General features: G+C 36.8%; 1 protein-coding gene across 1 annotated transcript in view; it reads left to right on the top strand.

Moving 5' to 3' along the window:
- The window catches only part of ARHGAP15 (Rho GTPase activating protein 15), a 593,253-nt gene that overhangs the window by 517,948 nt on the left and 56,795 nt on the right, over nt 1-18,510 (top strand). The window contains exon 12 of the mRNA XM_061199772.1: nt 16,581-16,686. Within this exon, the coding sequence (XP_061055755.1) occupies nt 16,581-16,686 (106 nt within the window). The remainder of the gene's footprint in view (nt 1-16,580; nt 16,687-18,510) is intronic.

An 18,510-nucleotide genomic window follows, 5' to 3' on the forward strand; every position in this document is an offset into this window, starting at 1 on the left:
AAAATAACTTTATTCTCTTTTTTAAATTCAGCCTGAAATTGGTTTTAGGAAGAACGGAAGAGCCTTTGCAAAGCACCAGTCCCTTACTATAGCAATCACTTCCAACCTCTTTAAGGAATCCCACTGTAATATTCCCAAGTATACTTTTTAGTCTAATTCTGTTTAAAACATTCTCCATATTGCTTATATTTCTAGCTGTTTGTTGGAGGCTGATATTGCCTTTTTTGTATACCTTAAGAGAGATAATTAATAGATTTTTTTTGAACAATATTTTATTTTGAAAATGATATTAATCAAATCTAGGGGCTGACTTTGCCACCATCCCAATTTACTTTTAAACACATGGCCAATTACATATGCTTAAATATATCTGGCCATCTGGAGGACAGAAAGGAATCAGAAGACATTTCTAAGATTAACCAACAGGGGGCTCTCTTAAATATCCCAGATATACTGACTTCCTACCATCCCAAATTAGTTGTCCATTCAAATCTAACCCCAATTTTGAAAAGAATTTAAATCAAAAATTTAATTTTTGATTGTCTAACAACTTCTGCATTCAGAATATTTAACTTTTGGTTCCATGTGTTTCTGCTTGGTAAAACTAGGAGCTAACTACTGATGCCAACTCTGAAGAATAATTTCTCAGCTCACTATGCATGCAAGGTGAACTGAAGAACCAAGTCAGTTATCTGGATAATTTAATCAACATGTATTAATTGGGCATCTCATATGTGCAGAAAAATTGAGACAAAAGTAAAGTTTAAGGGTTTAAATTACCTGGATATGACCTCATTTCTCAACTTTTCGCTACTAGTAGAGAAAGCTTTAACGAATGTAGTTTCCAAAAGAGAAGAGAAGTTGATATGACTTAAAGGGATAGGTATAGGAATAAAATGTGTGTTTCAATGTAAGCTCTATAGCAGTCTATTTTTTTTTTTACTTAGAAATATCACCATTAAGTCTCATCCTTGAACTAGTGTTGTGTTGATAGGTTGTATTTCCCACGCTTCAGAGGTTCAGTCTAATAGGTGATGTAACTCCCTAAGAAAAGATTTGATTGAGGAAGAATCAGAAATCAGAATGTGGAACTAGAATATATTTTTATATATTGCACTGCATAACCCTGGGTCTTTCTTCAAGTTGCAAATATATAATCCTGTGGCATTTTATATTTTCTGTACTCTCCCTGCAAGTACCCTATACCCAATATTTTCATCCATGAAAAGAAAGTATCAAATTCCAACCCTGCTTTCTTGATTCTAGAATTTAGTCACTAAATAAAAGATTAACTGCAACAGAAAAACCTAGAGGAAAGTCCAGTATATTATTTTCCTAGAAATGGTTTGATCTGTGAAAATAGTATATTTTTCTATGGCTTAGAACAACTAAAGTTTCTGTACCAAACACAGAGAATTATTTTTGTTATCAAGATAGCACATACTCATTATAGAAAATTTGTAAAATGCATTTAAAATGGGGAAGAAAGTGATCTATATTCCTGTTATTCAAAGATAACTTATCATGGTTAATATTTTGGTATATTTTTCTACAGTCTTTTTAATTAGCTGTTTAGCAAAGCTATAATTATACGGTATCTAAGCAATTGTACAATTTAAAGTTGTCTCTTTTAACAGATTACAAAAATAATAAATATTTATTGAAGCTAACTTGAACAGAAAAGTAAAAAGAAAAAAATTAAAATTACTCTGAATTTCATCACTGTATTTTGTAGATATTTCCTTTTGACCTGTTTGTTCTGCATTTTTTCCCCTGGACTTTTTAAAACATATGCAACATAGGATAATTTGTATATAATACTTATCATTGCTTAATTGTTCAGTCTTTATCACTTTAATTGCCCCCCGACTCAGTTTTTTCAATACAGTTATTATAGGTATAAAGGATGTTTACTAAAGATTCAGGAGTTATACAGTTATTTTAGATATAAAGGATGTTTACTAAAGATTCAGTTTTTTCAATACAGTTATTATTGTTTACTAAAGATTCAGGAGTAAACATTCTGCTATTCTCTGAAGCTTTGATTTTTGCGAAGGGAAAACTTTAGTAACTCTCCAGTGCAATGTTCTAATAATGGTGTTTGCTAGCAAATGCCAGAACTGAATAGCATCAGTCACTGTTTTAAATGGTCATTAGAGCTTTCACCTGAACTATGAAGGGTGGAGCCCAAGAAAATCATTTCCTGGTACTGAGAATGAAATGGGAGCCAGAGAGAAACAATTCAATGGAGCCTTCTGAGTTTGGGGTCCAAATAAGTATAAAAAGATACTTAGTTTCATTTATAGTGTCTCTATTCTTGAGTTCTAAATTTTGATTCATCAGTCAGTAGGGCTTACATAATAAACCTTCAAGTAAACTTTTCAAGAAAGCAGTGCTATTATAAATCTTTGCATAGATGAACGTGTCTTTCTGTTATCCTAACATGAAAAAGATGATTGAAGTGTGCACACAGTTTGAGGACCACAGTTTTCCCTCTGAACAACAGATACTGCTTTTACTTCAGAATTTAGTGAGATAAGTCTTAGGAAAGCCTGCATGACTACTTAGTTTTATTTTTGTTCTAATAATTGTAGGATAGTGCTTGATCTTCATCATTACAAAGTTTTGCCAGACTGTATGAAAATAATATATCTACCCAATGATGTTTTCTTAGAACCTAGCTGTCATTTTTAAAGAGAGAGTTTTTTTCACTCACAGACATTTTCTTTAATTTTGTCTTTGATTATTGAATATTTTTCAAATGTGCTGGTTTCTTCCTCAAGTACACTTACAAGTTGTAGACAATCTCTCAATTCTCTGACTTCCAACATGTCTTCTTCCTATCATTTTTTGTTTCCACATTCTGGGGAAGCTTCTCTAGTTTGTCATCCGTATCACTGACCTAATTTTTCTACAGTGACAGTTTGGCCTTTAATGTAAAATTTAATTTTGTTTTGCATTTTTTAGATTTCACACTGTCTTTCCTCACCATCTATCTCCTTATCATCTCATCCTAGTATGTTTTCATCTTATCCAGTTCTCTCCCTATGGCTTGCTGATCCTTTTGATTAGACTCCTTGATATACAAAATTCTGTTGAAAATACTAAGTAGTTTCCTAATTGTCTCATGGTCATTGTGAGAGTTTTGCATTTCTGAGCATTGTTCTCTTACCTGAAATGAGTTTTTTCATAGGTCATGCGTTGTTGGAAATTTTGTTATGTTTACTTATCTCAAAAGGTGGAAATGCATGCAACATTCTGTGCACATTGCATTTTGCCTTTCACCCTCTGCTTTAGTTTTAGCCTTATCTTTGTCCTGGAGTACCAGCCAGTTGACAAATTGATAATCACAGCTCTTATATTTATTCTTTTCTAGCACACTTAATGACTTGTGGCCCTACTATCCTGATGATATTTCTCCCACCATGTTTCTTAACTCACTGGCATTCTAAAAGATGAAAGACATACGACATTAGAATTCCAAGAATGTGTTCCTAATAGAATTTTGCCAGTCTCCACCTCCCTCCTATGTTTTACATATGGGACTACAATTCCTATGGTGATATGCACCATCATCTGCCTTCCACTCTCAATTATTATTGTTATTATTGTTATTATTATTATTCTGCCTTCCATTCTCAATCTCCTTGGTTATTTTGTGGAAACTGCTATCTCTAAATTGTTGCAGGCAAAAAAGAAATCTTCATCCATAGTTAGAAGGGCAGAGGACAGGTGAGGAAGGGAAGAAGGAAACGATACTATTCACAGCACTCAACACTATCAGCTGAGTAGGAAAGGGAGTTTTTGGTTGGCACAGACCTTGAGTCTTTGATTCTGAAATCAGACAGTTGAAGAAAGAGAAGGATGTTTCTATCTGCTCTGAGAAAGGCAGGCTCTCTGGTTCAATAGTTCAATAGCACAAGTGGTCCCACTTGTGCTGGCACTTTCCAGTTAAATTCCATCTGTCTTGAAGGAAATTACTCTTAACTTTTTGTCACCACGTTGCCTGTGAGTCCCTTTTTAAGAATTGTAGTCTTTTTTTCTTTGTCTTCAAGCATATTTAGCGACGAGTTCCAAGAGGTGGTTAGGTGTTGCCAACCAGATGCCATTTTTAAACCAAAAGTCAAGATTTGCATCAAGGACATCACATTGAAAGTCTGCATTCAAATTCTCCCTTGGAGTGTGACCTCTGTCTATGACTTCTTCTTTACATTTGCGTCTTTACCTGGAAATGGTAACAGACCTGAGAGGAGGATGTTTATTTTTAGTCTTGCCATTTGCAAGGAAGGCCCTTCGAGCTTCCAAGAAGATGCTTAGTATCACAAAACGTAAATCAATCATTTATCGTAATGATCGATTTCAAAATATTATTTTTCCATTTGGGGGATTTTTTTTCATTGTCTAAACCACACCTTGGTTCTTTATAAAAAGAATTTTGGACTTTACACCACAGGGAAAAAAAGTTTCTATTAGCTTGAATTGCGGGTAAGGAGGTGTGCAAATGGCCTCAAGTTATACATTTGCAGAGGAAATATCATCCAGATGCTCAAGTCAGCCTTTTCTTGCCAGACAACTAAGAACCATACCAAAACTGAGTCTAAAATCTTTAACAAAAGGATTCCACAATCACTTACCTTTGAAACGGACATTAATTAAAAGAAACATATCCCTTGTGATCAGAGTTTAACTACTATTAATCAGAGTTCACCACACAATTAACACTTTGAACTGATTAGCAGATGGAAATCATAGCAAGACATTTTGAGGTTAAAATAGTGAATGGACATATTCTCTTACCCAACTCACTGTCCCTCATCTTTTAAAAGAAAAAAAAAAAAAAAATTAAGCACTCCAGTCATAACGAACTGGGCAGATTTTGTTTTCAGTGAGGTGTTTGCCATTACATATTGCACATAATGTATGGCACTGTTAGGAGGAAAAAATTGGAGTCAAAGTGGCTGGAAAGTTAGGTCTGCTCTGTAGCACTGTGAGATTGTTGACATCTGCCGAGGTTGGAGCGCTCAGTAAGCAGGAAATGGGGTGTCACTCTGAGTGGTAGTTTACCATTATCCTGGCATCCTAATGAAGTGTCTGCAGTGCACAGAGCTTCTGGATGGCATCTTAACGCACGGCTAAGCAAAAGCACTTCTCTCCCTGTCACTGTCATCCATCTGCCTGCACCCTACTGTAGCCAATGGGATGGAACCATGCTACAATGTGCTATAAGCCATTTAGAGTTGCACATTGCATAATCAGTCCCATCAAATATGTTAAAAATGGCTATTATTGGTTATTTTCTTCAAACTCTGGCACCTGGAGTTTGATACATTAAAGTTAAACTTTTCCAAGTGCTGTTTATGCTATTAATTCCACATTCCCCTTCCCCCCACTATCTAAATGGGAATGAGTTGCATCCTCATTGTCTTAAGTCCTGTTAATGGACTGAAAGAGTTGTATGAATATTCATTAAAAACTTCACTGTACATCACACTTGGTGAATTTGTCAATTTACAATGTAATGGAATGGTCATTTTCTTCAAGATAACCGTTTTTAAGAAAAGGACAAAGAATAAATCAACTCAAATCACAGATTGGTTTTTTTCATCTTTGAGCACATTATTTAGTTTGCAGTGATAGTTTGAGGTCTTTTGATAGATTTCTTTAAAGACACAGTGCATTTCACCAAGTACATTTGCAGTTTAAGCTAGTATTGTCAATGTCGGATGATTACATTTGGTGCTTTAACATTACCTCCGATGAAATTCTCATGCAGTAAAGAAGAGGATATCTGTTATGAGGTGGCATAAGTAGAGCAAGGCGTGTGTGTCATCCTCCCGGAACGTCTAAATAGATCATGTGTGATCCTCCGGCCGTGGCTGCAAAGCAGCTGGATTGTGGTGGCGAGAATTGACGTGGTAAGATGGCCACCAAGTCGAGAAGGCGCTTTCTGTCACAGGCAGGGGCAACAGGAATCTGCTAAATTCGGAGGGTAGGGTGGGGTTAGATAAACAAGAGGGCATAACATAATTCGGTTGCATCAGGAATTTTTTTCACAGACATTAAAACTATGGTAAACATAACAGCGGGGAGGCTTGTACTGCAGCACAGTGGGAAGCTCAACGCGTCTGCCCGCACCGAGCCTGGTTCAACCACTGCTAGAAGTCTCCGAATTTCATTAGCACTCAACAATTCACCCAGTTCCTCAGAAAAGGAGAAAAAACCCAGGCACCAAAGCCCCTCACTAATTATTGTAAATGCTCCCAAGTTACAGTTTTGGGGGGACAATAATGGCAGAATGATGTTAAACGAGAACGAAAGAGTCATTCTGAAATAAAAAAGAATAAAAGGGCTCGCTTGTTTCTTTATTTGTCTGTTTGTTTGAAATCAGTGCAGTCTTTCATTCGATGGGTAAGACAGTGTGTTAGAATATTAGACCACCTCTTTACAATGAAATGTTAGATGACCTAACCCAAGTGTGTACAGCTCTTTCTGAGCAGTGGAAGTACAGGTTGGTTTCACAAATGACATCTTCCACTCCACCCCCTGCCCCCAAATTTATGCAAGTTCGTCTCACAAATCTCTGAAACAGAAATTGTATCCTTTGGAGGAAATTTGTAATAATACAAAAATTAATGTGGAATCAAATGTAGGAAGACTGGCAAACTACTGTAGATTATTGCAAAATACTGCATGTCAAATTCAAGTTTTTATCTCCCCCTCAAAGAATGGAATTATTTGAGAAAAATATTGGCTTTTTCAAAGGGAGAGGGGTCTGCTATTAATGCCTGTAAACATTTAAAATGGCACAATTTTTTAATGGAATGATAGGTGTTTATTTTTGCTAAATCCAGGCTTGGGAATCTGGTTTCTTCATTCATATCCCCCCAGCTGCTGTCAGCATTACAGCACATCAGCTTTCCTTCATGTGCGGATATTTCTCCAGAACTCATTTGCAAAAAAGTCGAAGCAATATTCAATACCACATCCAAACCTCTTTTAAACACACAAAGAGATAGGAAAACACATCAGAACTAGACCATTGAGAAAATCCTCCTTTCAAATTTACTGTCTGTTTCACATGCTAGTATAAAATATCCCACAAAGTCCTGTTTGTGATCCATTTGAAACAATCTTGATTTGCTTAAATTGTCACATTCTTCTTGCACATTTCTTCCTAAATGCAAAGATGGCAAAGAATTCTCCTCCCTCTTCATTATAAAAGTGCAGAATTTCTGGTTTGTTTATTCCTAATGGAACACTTGAGAAAGAAGAAAATATATAAATATCTCCTTCAGAAGATTAGTTGTCTCAATCTTTTTAAAAGAGAGTATTTGTTCATTTCTTCCCCATGGTAAACAATTTGGGCTTTTCATTGTAATTTTCCATGGTCAAATTAATGTATTTCACTTTACTGTCTTGGTCCCATGGTTCCAAAACATCGTACTTCTTAATATCCTTATTTCTTCTATATATATTAATGTATGTTGCTTAGGACATAGATAGTTAGGGATAGAGCCTAAGCTCCTTTTTAAACAAATTTGTTGGCAGAACCTTCTACTTCATTGTAACTTACTGAACAGAATCTGGAAAAACTTACAATCGAACAAAGTAAACTACATCGTACTCCTTATGAGAACACATTTCCAAGCAAAGGATTTCAGGCAACAAATGGCATACGTGTTTTGAGTATTTCAAATCAAGTGTCAGAAATTTCGTCTAATCTACTGGTAAATATTCTATTGACAAGGTCAAGGACAGAGAAAACTCCGGCCCCCAAGACAGAAGAGAGAATAAGCATTTTTAAAAAGTGGACAGTTTATCAACTTCAATTTCTAAAGGACTGTGCAGTCCCTTTATAGGATGTAGAGGAAAGTCCCCAAACTCTACTGAAAGTATGTCCATATGTATGTGATTCTTCAAAGATTATGTTAAGGATGTTAATGAAAAAAATGGCTAATAATTTCAAGAAACCATAAAGAAAGAGAGAGAGAGGGAGAGGAAAGCAAGCTGTGGCAAAAAACCTGGGCTCAGCAGCTTTCTGGGGGAAATGGTGAAATGTGACTATGTGATTTATAATGAGAAAAGGTATCTACAACATACAATTTTCTACCTAGCTGCAAATAATAATTCATAGTGATGTCCCTTCCAGATAAAAGACCTTTGCTATGTAGGACCCATGTGGTAAAATGATCATGATAAATGTCAGACCAGTGCAGGTAACGGCTTTACAAACCATTAAGATTAGCTGGCTCTTTTTTCCGATGATAACAGTAAGCATGCTGTGACTCTATGTGGTAATAATATCTCAGTCCTGATAAATGCCAGAGCCAGGCAGAGGTGTTTATCATTCCCAGTTCAGAAATGCTGACTAAAGTTACCACATGTTGCCTGTTTTTCTTCTTTTACAATACTCTCACAACTAAAAAAAAAAAAAGCTGAATCATACAATTATTTTATTCCCCATTTCTTAAAGGAGTTTGATGCTTGTGCTATTAACTCTCCCCTGCTCTTAATGCCACTGTGCAGCCATGTTGAATGAACTGGCTGGAGAAAGAGTTCACCTCATACTAACCACTATCTCCTCTTGAGAGGTGTTTTGTTCCAAATGAATAGTTATGGATAAAGTTGAATATGCTTCTTCAAAAAATATTTTTAACCCAAAAGACAGGGGAAAATATTTCTTCGTTCACCTTTTTCTTAATTGTGTGACAGATCCTAGTTGTTTTCAAGTGCGATTTTTTTAATCCCCTATAAATTTAATTTGTCTACCAGTGGAAAGAGGTAGACACATTAAAACTTTAAATCTAGAAAAGTATTTGTAGGATTGCCACCCTCATGAAAATGTACAAAGATAATGCTTAATGTAAATAGCTGCTTGAGTATTTGAAAAGAATTACTCGTTTATGGTTAGAAAGATGTCAAATGTCTCAAAACGATAAGCCTGTTTTTTTTTTTAAAGGCTTGTAAAACCAGATATGCACAGATAAATATAGTTTAAAGAAAATTCTCAAAGGAGAACTAAATAAACTAGTGAGCTTTATTTTCTCAGCACACACTCTCACCTGAGGATGAATTAGTATCATTTGTAAGTTACAGAAATGTATTCGGCCACCATGACACTTCCAAAATTACTTTGAAAACAAATTTTAGGGAGGATACTACGATCATGCTTTTCCTGTGAAGATTGCTGCCATTACCTTACTCTTTGATTCAGACAAAGAGCGACATTGCTGCAAAACTGAGGAAATTTGTTTTAAGAGACAGTTCCAGGTTGGTGAATTTTAGAAAATGTTATCATCCTCAAATTGATTGCACCAAAGCAATAATCCAAGTTATTAAAAGTTACTTAGAGCCTAAAACTTGAATACGTTTTCCAAACTTGCCCTCAGTGTGAGGTCAATACACCAGAAGTCCCTAGGATAACGTAGATACAGTTACATGAGAAAGAAAAGGTGATTAAATTACTTTCTTGAATGTATTTGGGGACGTACAAAGAAGTTAAGAATAATGATTCGAAGACCTTCAGAAATCGATTAGAAAAAATTTTACACTTGTGACTTGGTATTAATTGCATTTCTCAATTATTTTGAATTTTTTGGTATAATGAACTACCACCCAAGAAGCATTTTGAGTTTAACAATCATCTTAGAGGATTCCTTCAGTCAAAAGAAAGATACAAACTCCACTGATGACTATATAATGATATGTCTTAAGTTTAAACATCTCTGGGACATAATTTGTATCTTATCCGCCCCTCTAGGCTGTAAAATGACAGTAGATAGGGATCAACTTTGTGTTTGCCACATGCTGCACGTTGGTCTCAATAAACATTTTTTTCTTCAACCGTGTGTACATATATATGTTTAATACTCTAAAAATAATTTAACAAAAAGGTATTTTTTTCTTTTCAATAATTTTCTAGTTGGTATTGCCAGAGACTAGGAGTAGAGGTGAAAAGAATCAGAAGTTGGCCTTAACAAAACTAAGTGTGCCCCTAACAGCATGCTGTAGATGGCCTAGCTCCTCCTGCACAAGGGCCAGAAGTGGCCTCTGGAAATGATGCTAAACTGGCCAGGATGCTGAAACTTTCCTCACAGGTTGAGGAATCCATGGACTTATGTCAATCAGTTGGCTAGAGAATTTTTGTTACCAACATTTATTAGCTATGGAGAGTTATTTTTAAAATTTTTCCTAAAAGGGAAAAATTGTTCAAAAATCAGACAGCACATTAATATCTCCTGGAAGTAGAAACAAAGAATACAACAGAAATCTGGTGTACCAGTGAGGGGATTAGATCTAATACGCAGGTGATCCTTACTAGAGAAAGTAGATTCAGTTCCTGCTGCATCTTTCCTGCCCTGTGTTCTCAAGTTGAACTGTCTTGACATAGATTATCAGCACCTAAAATCAAACTTACCAGGTAACTGCAGACATTAAGAATGTGTCTTCCTTTTAACTAAATATAAAAAATGGCTCTTCAGTTTGGAGGGGGCGAGGGGAGCAGAATCTTGAAAAATTGCAAATTGCCAACTCCAGGTTAGCCTGAAGTCCATTGTTCTTCCTTTTTATGATGCAATGGCACGTCTATTTATAATACACTATGTCTACTTATGAATTAGAACCAAACACTCTTTCATAATGGACAGCATTCTAAGTATTTGTGGCTTCATATGATTTGGGAAATGGCCTTGAACTATGAACAATCATGTGTCAGGGCAGATAGGATGATTCAAAAGAAAGATTTTAATGGGAAGGGTACTTACATTCAATAAGCACTTATAATATGTGCATTTATGTACATTGAAACATTTAATTCTACAAATGGGTTGTGTGTGTGTGTGTTTAAATGAGGAACTGGAAGCATCAAAAGTTCCAGCAACTTGTCCCAAATCATAACTGCAGAGCAAGAATTCTAACCTAGTTCTTTCAGACTCCTTCATGATATAACACTTCTCTTAATTTACAACAGGGATTTAAAGCCTCTACTTGCATCCATTTGTAAGTCTTGAATTTGCTCCCCTCCCCCCAGTGTTCCTCCCTGAAGTCAATGTAAATTATTTAAAGAAAGTTATCAAGCGATTGTTGTCATGCCTTGGATGATTCCTCCACACCCAATTCAAATTTTATAATTAAAAATCATGTCCTCAAAGATTTGCATCCAGTTGTATGGTACACTAAAAAAATAAAATGTTCTCTGAAGATAATCATTCCTCCTATAAGCCGGGACAGTCTCTAACTGAATTCTGAAATGGTGATGATACAAAGAATAGAAAGTGAATAGAAACTAAACTGCTTTCTTCCAAATATAGCCCTGACGTATAAGTGACTACCATTTTTTTCATACAGGATGCACTATACATTCCAGAGTAACTTTCAGAAGCAGAACAGCTGTGATATTGCTGACCTCCTCAAAACAAAGGAGTACAGTTGTCCTTTAAGAATTACAGACAAATAGAAAGAATAGTACTACTGATACATTGGTTACTGGGAGAATCTGGTCTTTTCTTCCCCTGGGTGAACCTACATAACAAAGCAGAATTAATTTTGAAATATGATTTAACATGTGACTATAAATAAGTTAAGAATAATAAATGCATAGATGATAAGGCCGGAAAAGTGTCCCGGGGTCATGAGGTCCAGGGTTTTGCACTGCACAGAACTCTTTCCATCGTTGTATAACTTTCTCTTATCTCTGCAAAAAAAAGGCATTCGGTTGTAAATGTCCTTGTTTTAGTAGCAACATTTCATGCAGATAAATGCAAATGCATCATAAACCATATTTTTAAAAATGTGTCCTCAAAACCATGAATCAGGGGAAAACTATAAAGCCACATCCTTACCATAACATTAAAGGCTATTTCACATCATGTAGGAGCTGTTACTTCTCTAACTAGCCTGGAGTTGTTTTTGAAGAAGTTCATTTACAAAAGAGTTTGATGTAGTTTGAGAATATGGGGCCAGGTGAGTGAGGAATAGGCATTAGTAAAAAACAGTTTACTATTTCAATATGTACATGTACACTATGCATATTTTTACATAGACATTTTTGCTACTATTGGGTAGCAAGAGTGAAGCACTACAGAAAGATTTTGTATGCAATGTAGGTTCACAGCTCAGAGATTGGAGAGGCTATTGGGATCTGGGTGGGAACTAAAATGGACATATTAGAGAACATAGAGTAGATACAAAAGTAAATCATAAGGGAATGAAGGTAGGAGCAAATGTGAGTGAAAAAGGAAAGAATCATGGAGTTTTTTTTTAAATACTGGAAAGATTTTGTATAAGTCTCTTAGTATACAGTTTACCTAAGAGGTTCTCTAATTCTCCATGTAGAAAAGGTTCATTTCCCCCGTTTTAGACATAATGTAAAAGAGTCAGAGATATCTCAAAGTCTTCTCAAAACTCTCAATACTTCACAATAATGAGAAACCATATGCTGAAGGAGAAATATTAATAGAAAATGCTGTCTTTCAGATGCTCACTGAATCAGTTGAAGACAGTTGACGCATCTTTAGTAAACTGTGTCTGAATCTTAGCTCATTAACCACTCCTGTATTATGTATGCTGATTCCAGCTCCTAATATGACACATCAATAAACCAGATCAGAAAAGGTGTCATTTCGATTCTCATGTATCCAATTGTATTTTTAGATGTTCCTCTACTTAGAAGTGTTTGTGTTATTTCCTGATTTTACAAGCTATGCAAGAGTGGGTATGGTATTGATTTGAAGGGGAAACCACTGCTTTCCTATAACCTTTTCAAAGATTTTGTTCTGATTATGTTGTAAGAACAATAAATTGCTCCTCCTTGATAATATTTCAGCCCTCTCCAAGCCATTGTCCAGTACCCCCTCCACTACTTAAGTGTAACTCAGCCACAAATATGTATATACCACCATTCATTCCAGTTCCTCAATTATGTGTGAAAGCAGAGGAAGAGGGGAAAATGTTTCTATAAAGTATTCTTCGTGTAGGCTGTTTCTTACAAGCAGATATGGGAACCACCATGTACTTTTATAAGAATTCTTGCATGGAACTGAGCTGCTAATCAAGCAGATCATCAGTCTCTCTGCCCACCACAAGTTATTTAGTGTGTTGTAAAATGTCAGGCTACCATAGCAAGTGTATCGTCACCAACTGGCACCAACTCAGTTCAAGTATTAGAAACTACATTTTGAACGCTCACTGCGACCAGGTAGTATGCTCATTGCTGACGATAAAAGGTGAACCATACCCAGCATGGGCCTCGAAAAAGGTGGGGCGGGGGTGAACATTTATGGAGTACCTACTTTTTACTAGTCATTGTTAGGTTCATTACATACTATCTTGTTCAATCCATAAAATTGGCCTCAGACATTTTTCAAAGAAAATAAGAAACTTGTCCAAGACCACACAGCTAATAAAAAGCTGTTACAGAATTCAAACCAAGGTCTGTCTGTTCCAATCTGTGTTCATGTCTTTCCTTTGTTCACTAATTCTTTCTTTATTCATTTAACCCACTGTATACCAGTATAAGAGCTGCCTCAGTTTATGGGAAAATTCTCAGTTTAATGGGAAAAACTGAAAGGCATTCAAGCCATGAAAATATCATGCAGAACGTTATCTACATAGAATGTCCTAAGTGCAATGGAACATAGAAGAGGGACTTTGTCTAGGGAAGGTCATAATTCTTTTACCTAGTGGTTAAACAGACAAAGTAAAGTTTTAATTCCTGCCCAGGCACCATGGCAGTGACCTTGCAAATTCAAGTATTTCCAATGAAGCAATGCCAGCCTTTCTTAAACCTACCCTGACTGGGGCATATTTCCCTAAAACTGAGGTTTGCCGGATATAGACATTTAGACCACTCTCCATTTATTGTCTGTCAGGCTTAGATTATGGCTGCTACTCCTATAGTCCTCAATGTCAACAGATCCCTTTTTTGAAGACTCTGACATTGACCTAATCATAACCATGGCCAGAGACTTCAGTGAAATTAGAAAGGTGTCCTCTCCTTCCTTCCCCTCCTCTCCCTTCCTCACCTCTCCTAATTTCATCTTAATTGCTTGAATCAAGTAGTTCAGCAGATCCTTAGGTAAATTAAACTACTAGCATCATGCCAAACTATGCAGAATGTACCCATCTCATACATATATAAATGTATGTATATGTACATGTTTATGTATATTATCATTGGTGTGTTGCAGTAGCTTCAGATGGCTAGATACAAGGTATCCAAGTATCCCTAAGTGCTCTGTCCTGAACATACTGTACCAATTTTACTCTCATCTTCATTGACTTGTTCTCCTTCTTTTTCTGAGTTTCTCATATCCTATAGGCTCCAACTGGTCCTGTGAAGCATCACATTGTCTTACCATCATTAAGCTACAAGGTGGCTTTCTACCCTTTGGCAGAAAGATTAGATCTGCTGTCTGCTGTGATGTTGCAACTGGCTTTTCTGTTTTTCTCTCTCTTTTTCTCTCCCCTTTGTCTCTTTCATTTACAGTTGTCCAATCCATATTATGCTGGAACTCTTCTAAGAGTAAGTGCAGTTTTGAAAGCTCAGACTGTGGGAGGCATTATTTATAGGCCTCTGTGGTTTCAGGAAGAAGAAGAAACGCTTCCAAGCAGAGTTCTACTAGGAAGACTGCCCCCACCCTACTTTAGCCAAATACTATCTTATGCAGGATATTTTCCTGTAATCCCTTATAAAAAGTTTCTTTTGCAAGAGTGTATTTAAAAAAAGGAAAACAAAACACCCTGCCAGTTTCTACACTAACTCTTTCTTGCCCCACTGTATAAAGTTTATATACCTAATAACAGGTGATTATGAACTGGGCTTTTGGAAGCACATTGTATTAGGAAGTACATTTGGTTTAGTATCAGAGACCCACCTTCAAAGGCTTCAGTACACAAGGACTTATTATGTTAAAGAAACTCAGAGACCAACAGTGCAGGACTGGTCCGATTGCTCCACAGATTCAGGGAAGCTGTTTATACTGTGTGTCCCACTCCGCATAGCCTCAGTTCTCAAGGTCATCTCATGGCACAGCCATGCCGTCTACATTCTGAGGAGCAGAAAGTCCAAAGGACCACAAAGATAAATTAGCCCCCTGCACACAGCCTCCCCGGAAGTCCCACATAATACTTTGCCGTCTCATTGACTGGACTCTATCATACGGTCATTCCAGCTGCCAAGCAAGGAAGCTAGGATGAAGGATGTGGCCATCCCTTCAGCAGCAGGATTGTCTAGCTAAAGAAGAAGAGAATGGATATTGGGTGGGTGGGTGCCTTACATATTATTCTCTTATCTATCATCTTTTCCAGCAGTGGCCTCTTTAGAATCATCAGGAGCTCTGTGGTAGAAGTTCAAGTACAGAAAGGAAAGGCACCTGAGTCAGTGTATCTAAAGAGTTTAAGTTTGAGAAGTAATTATAATTCTGGGCCCTGGTTAAAACTATGGTAAGATAAATTCTCTCGTATACTAAGTAACTCAGTTCTTCTTATGCCACCCATGCCCAGAAAGGCAAAAAGAAACAAAATGAAGGAAAACAACCAATGCGGTATGTAGTTTTGAACAACTTCCTATTTTTTTAAATATATATGACCAAAAAATTAAAAATCAATAAAAAATACAAATTAAAAAATAAAACAAAATGTATATGAATAAGTATTATGCTTTCAAATTTATTTGCACTTTTTTGTTTTACAGCAAAAGCAAAATGTATTAGGGAGAAAAGATAACATAGAACTAATTTTAAAAATTCTTTACTTCTCCACAAAATCAAGCAAAATAATAGAATATTGGTAATTGAATCAGAATGTATGTCCTTGTGTGTTTGTTTTACATTGTTGCTGTAACAAATTATCACAAACTCAGTGGCTTCAAACCATAAGAATTTATTATCTTACATTCCTGAAGGCCAGAACTGTGAAGTCAGTTTCACTGGGCAAAAATCAGGGTGCTGGCAGGCCTGTGTCCCTTCTGGAGGCTCTCTTTCCTCAGCTTTTCTGGTTTTTAGAGGCTGTCTTTACTCCTTGGCCCATGGTCCTTTATCACATAGCCAAATCTCCTTTCGTTTTCATTGTCATATCTCCTCTCTCTCCGACTCTGACCCTCCTGCTTCCCTCTTAGCCACCTTTGTGATTACATTGGGCCTCCCAGATAATCCAGAATAATCTCCCCATCTCAGAATCCCTAATTTAATCCCATTTGCAAAGTCCCTTTTTCCATGGAAGGTAACATTCACAGGTTCCAGAGATTAGGACATGGACATCTTTGGAAGGCCATTATTTACCCTGCCACAACTTGTAAAATAGTAAAGCATTTATGAAAACTGATGTAATACCTGATCTTAATAAGAAGATCGTGTCAGAGCCACACTGTTGCTGCTTTCATTTTCCCATGATCTAATTCAGAGTCAAAATAAAGAAACTTCATGATACTGATTTCAAGTATACCTATTCCCTTTGGCTGCTAATTAGAACTTTAAGTTGCTCAGATTTAGTCCAGAATTCTCCTAAGAAAATTCCCTCATGCACCTAAGAAATCACATTCTTTTCTAACCTTCCTTTTTAATTTCTTTTTTTTTTTTTTTCAGAAAAGCAAGACAATAACACAAGAATTGAAACTATAAAGTCTCTTGTACAAAAACTCCCTCCACCAAATCGTGACACCATGAAAGTCCTTTTCGGACACCTAACTAAGTAAGTTGCAAAGTTTCTGGTTGTTCTGTCATAGTCTCATTTCCTAAATGAGCAATATTTAATTTCAAATCTCTAATACAAGAGTTTCCGAGTGCATCGATCTCAGATTTCCCTCTCTAGCTGATCTACGTCTTCCTGCAGAAGCTGGGGAATATGCTGGAGGTAGGAAGGGGAACCTACAAAAGGAACTTTTAAAATAATTTTTTTTCTGGCTTTTCAACAAGTAGATGGTTGCTGATTGATTGTCAGAACTGTAGCCAGAGCCCTGGGATGGGCTGGGTTTACTTTGTTATTTAGTATAATGGCAAGAGCTTGAAATGATACAGACATGAGTTCAAAACCTAGCCTCACCACGTATCAAGAGTGATGACCACAAATAAGTTACTTAAACTCTCTGATATCCAGTTCCTTCGTCTGTAAGACATTGATTCAGATTGATAAGGTGCCATCCATGTAAACAGCTAAAAGAAGAGTATTTCTGGCAGAAAAAAAAGACAGTGTAAAGACTCAGAGGCCGCACAGAGCTTGATGTATTTGCAAAGCAGAAAGCAGGCCAGGCGGGCTAGAGCCTAATGGACAAGGGGCATGGTGGTGGAGTTGAGGTCATAGATGTTGGACCAGTGTAAGATCACATAGGTTCTTGTGGGCCACAGTGAGAGAGTGGAATTCCATTCTAAGTACAATGAAGAGCCATAAAGAGTGCTAAATTGAGGGATATACAAGATCACCCTGGCTGACAGGTGGAGAATGATTTGCAAAAGTGAAAGCAGGGAAACCTATACGGAGGAGACCATAGTAGTCCGGGCAAGAAGTAATGGTGACTTCAGTGGAGGCCTTAAAGAGGTATTTTGATGATAGGTCAGATTGGATTTGCTGATGGTTGGGGTGCAGTGGGGAAGGGAAAGGAGAAATTAAGTGTGCCTGTTAGGGTTTGGGTTTGGGCAAGTGGAGAAGTGGTAGTGCGGCACGGATGGGTAAAACTGGAGGAGGAACGGGTTGAATAGGAAGAGCCGACTGGAGAACTTCATTCTGGACACGTTAAGTTTGAAATGACTGTTCCTCATTTGCCTTCTGTTAACACCTTCTTCAGATAATGCAGAGTGCAATACAAGTGATGAGGCTGTAGCTTTCACCATATGCATATAGTAGTAATGTTGAAGCCTGACAGAGTTTCAAATAGATTGGGCAGTTTTGCTTTTGTGAGATTAAATCTCTTTAATCACCCATGCCTTAGGTTGAGTCATTCCTACAGATTATTCAACTAATCCACTACGTGATTTTTAATTGTAAATGTAATGTGCGGAATTGCACGCACAAAAAATTTAAGCAACTGTCGTACATGCAAGTCAAATTTGCCTACTAGTCACTCTCAGCCTGCTGAGCAGAAGCAACTAACATTTTTGTATCTACCCTTCCAGACCTGTTCCTAAGGACGTGCAAACACACCTCTGTGTGGTTGTTTATTGCATTAGAGTATATCATTCTGCACCTATTGTTCTTCTACTGTTTTGTAACTCATGGACAGCTTTCCATTTCATTAAACAGACATCTGATTCTTTCTAATGATGGCATAGTATTCCATGGTATGGATAGTCCATAATTTGCTTCACCGGGCACTGCGTTAGGGAACATGTTTCAATCTAATTCATCATATTTGCTTCTTACTTATTTTACTCCCACAGGGGAACCTGTGTCAAAGTTCAGAACATCCCTTATTGTTAGAATGCCCCTTTTTGTCACCTCCAGATACTGGCTTCAGTGGGAAACCCAGTGTGGTTAAGTGAAAGGATCTTGGGCTTTAAAGAAATAGAGAGAGAAAGCTAG

Source organism: Eubalaena glacialis, chromosome 1 (assembly GCF_028564815.1).
Source record: "Eubalaena glacialis isolate mEubGla1 chromosome 1, mEubGla1.1.hap2.+ XY, whole genome shotgun sequence".
Classification (NCBI taxonomy): Eukaryota; Metazoa; Chordata; class Mammalia; order Artiodactyla; family Balaenidae; genus Eubalaena; species Eubalaena glacialis.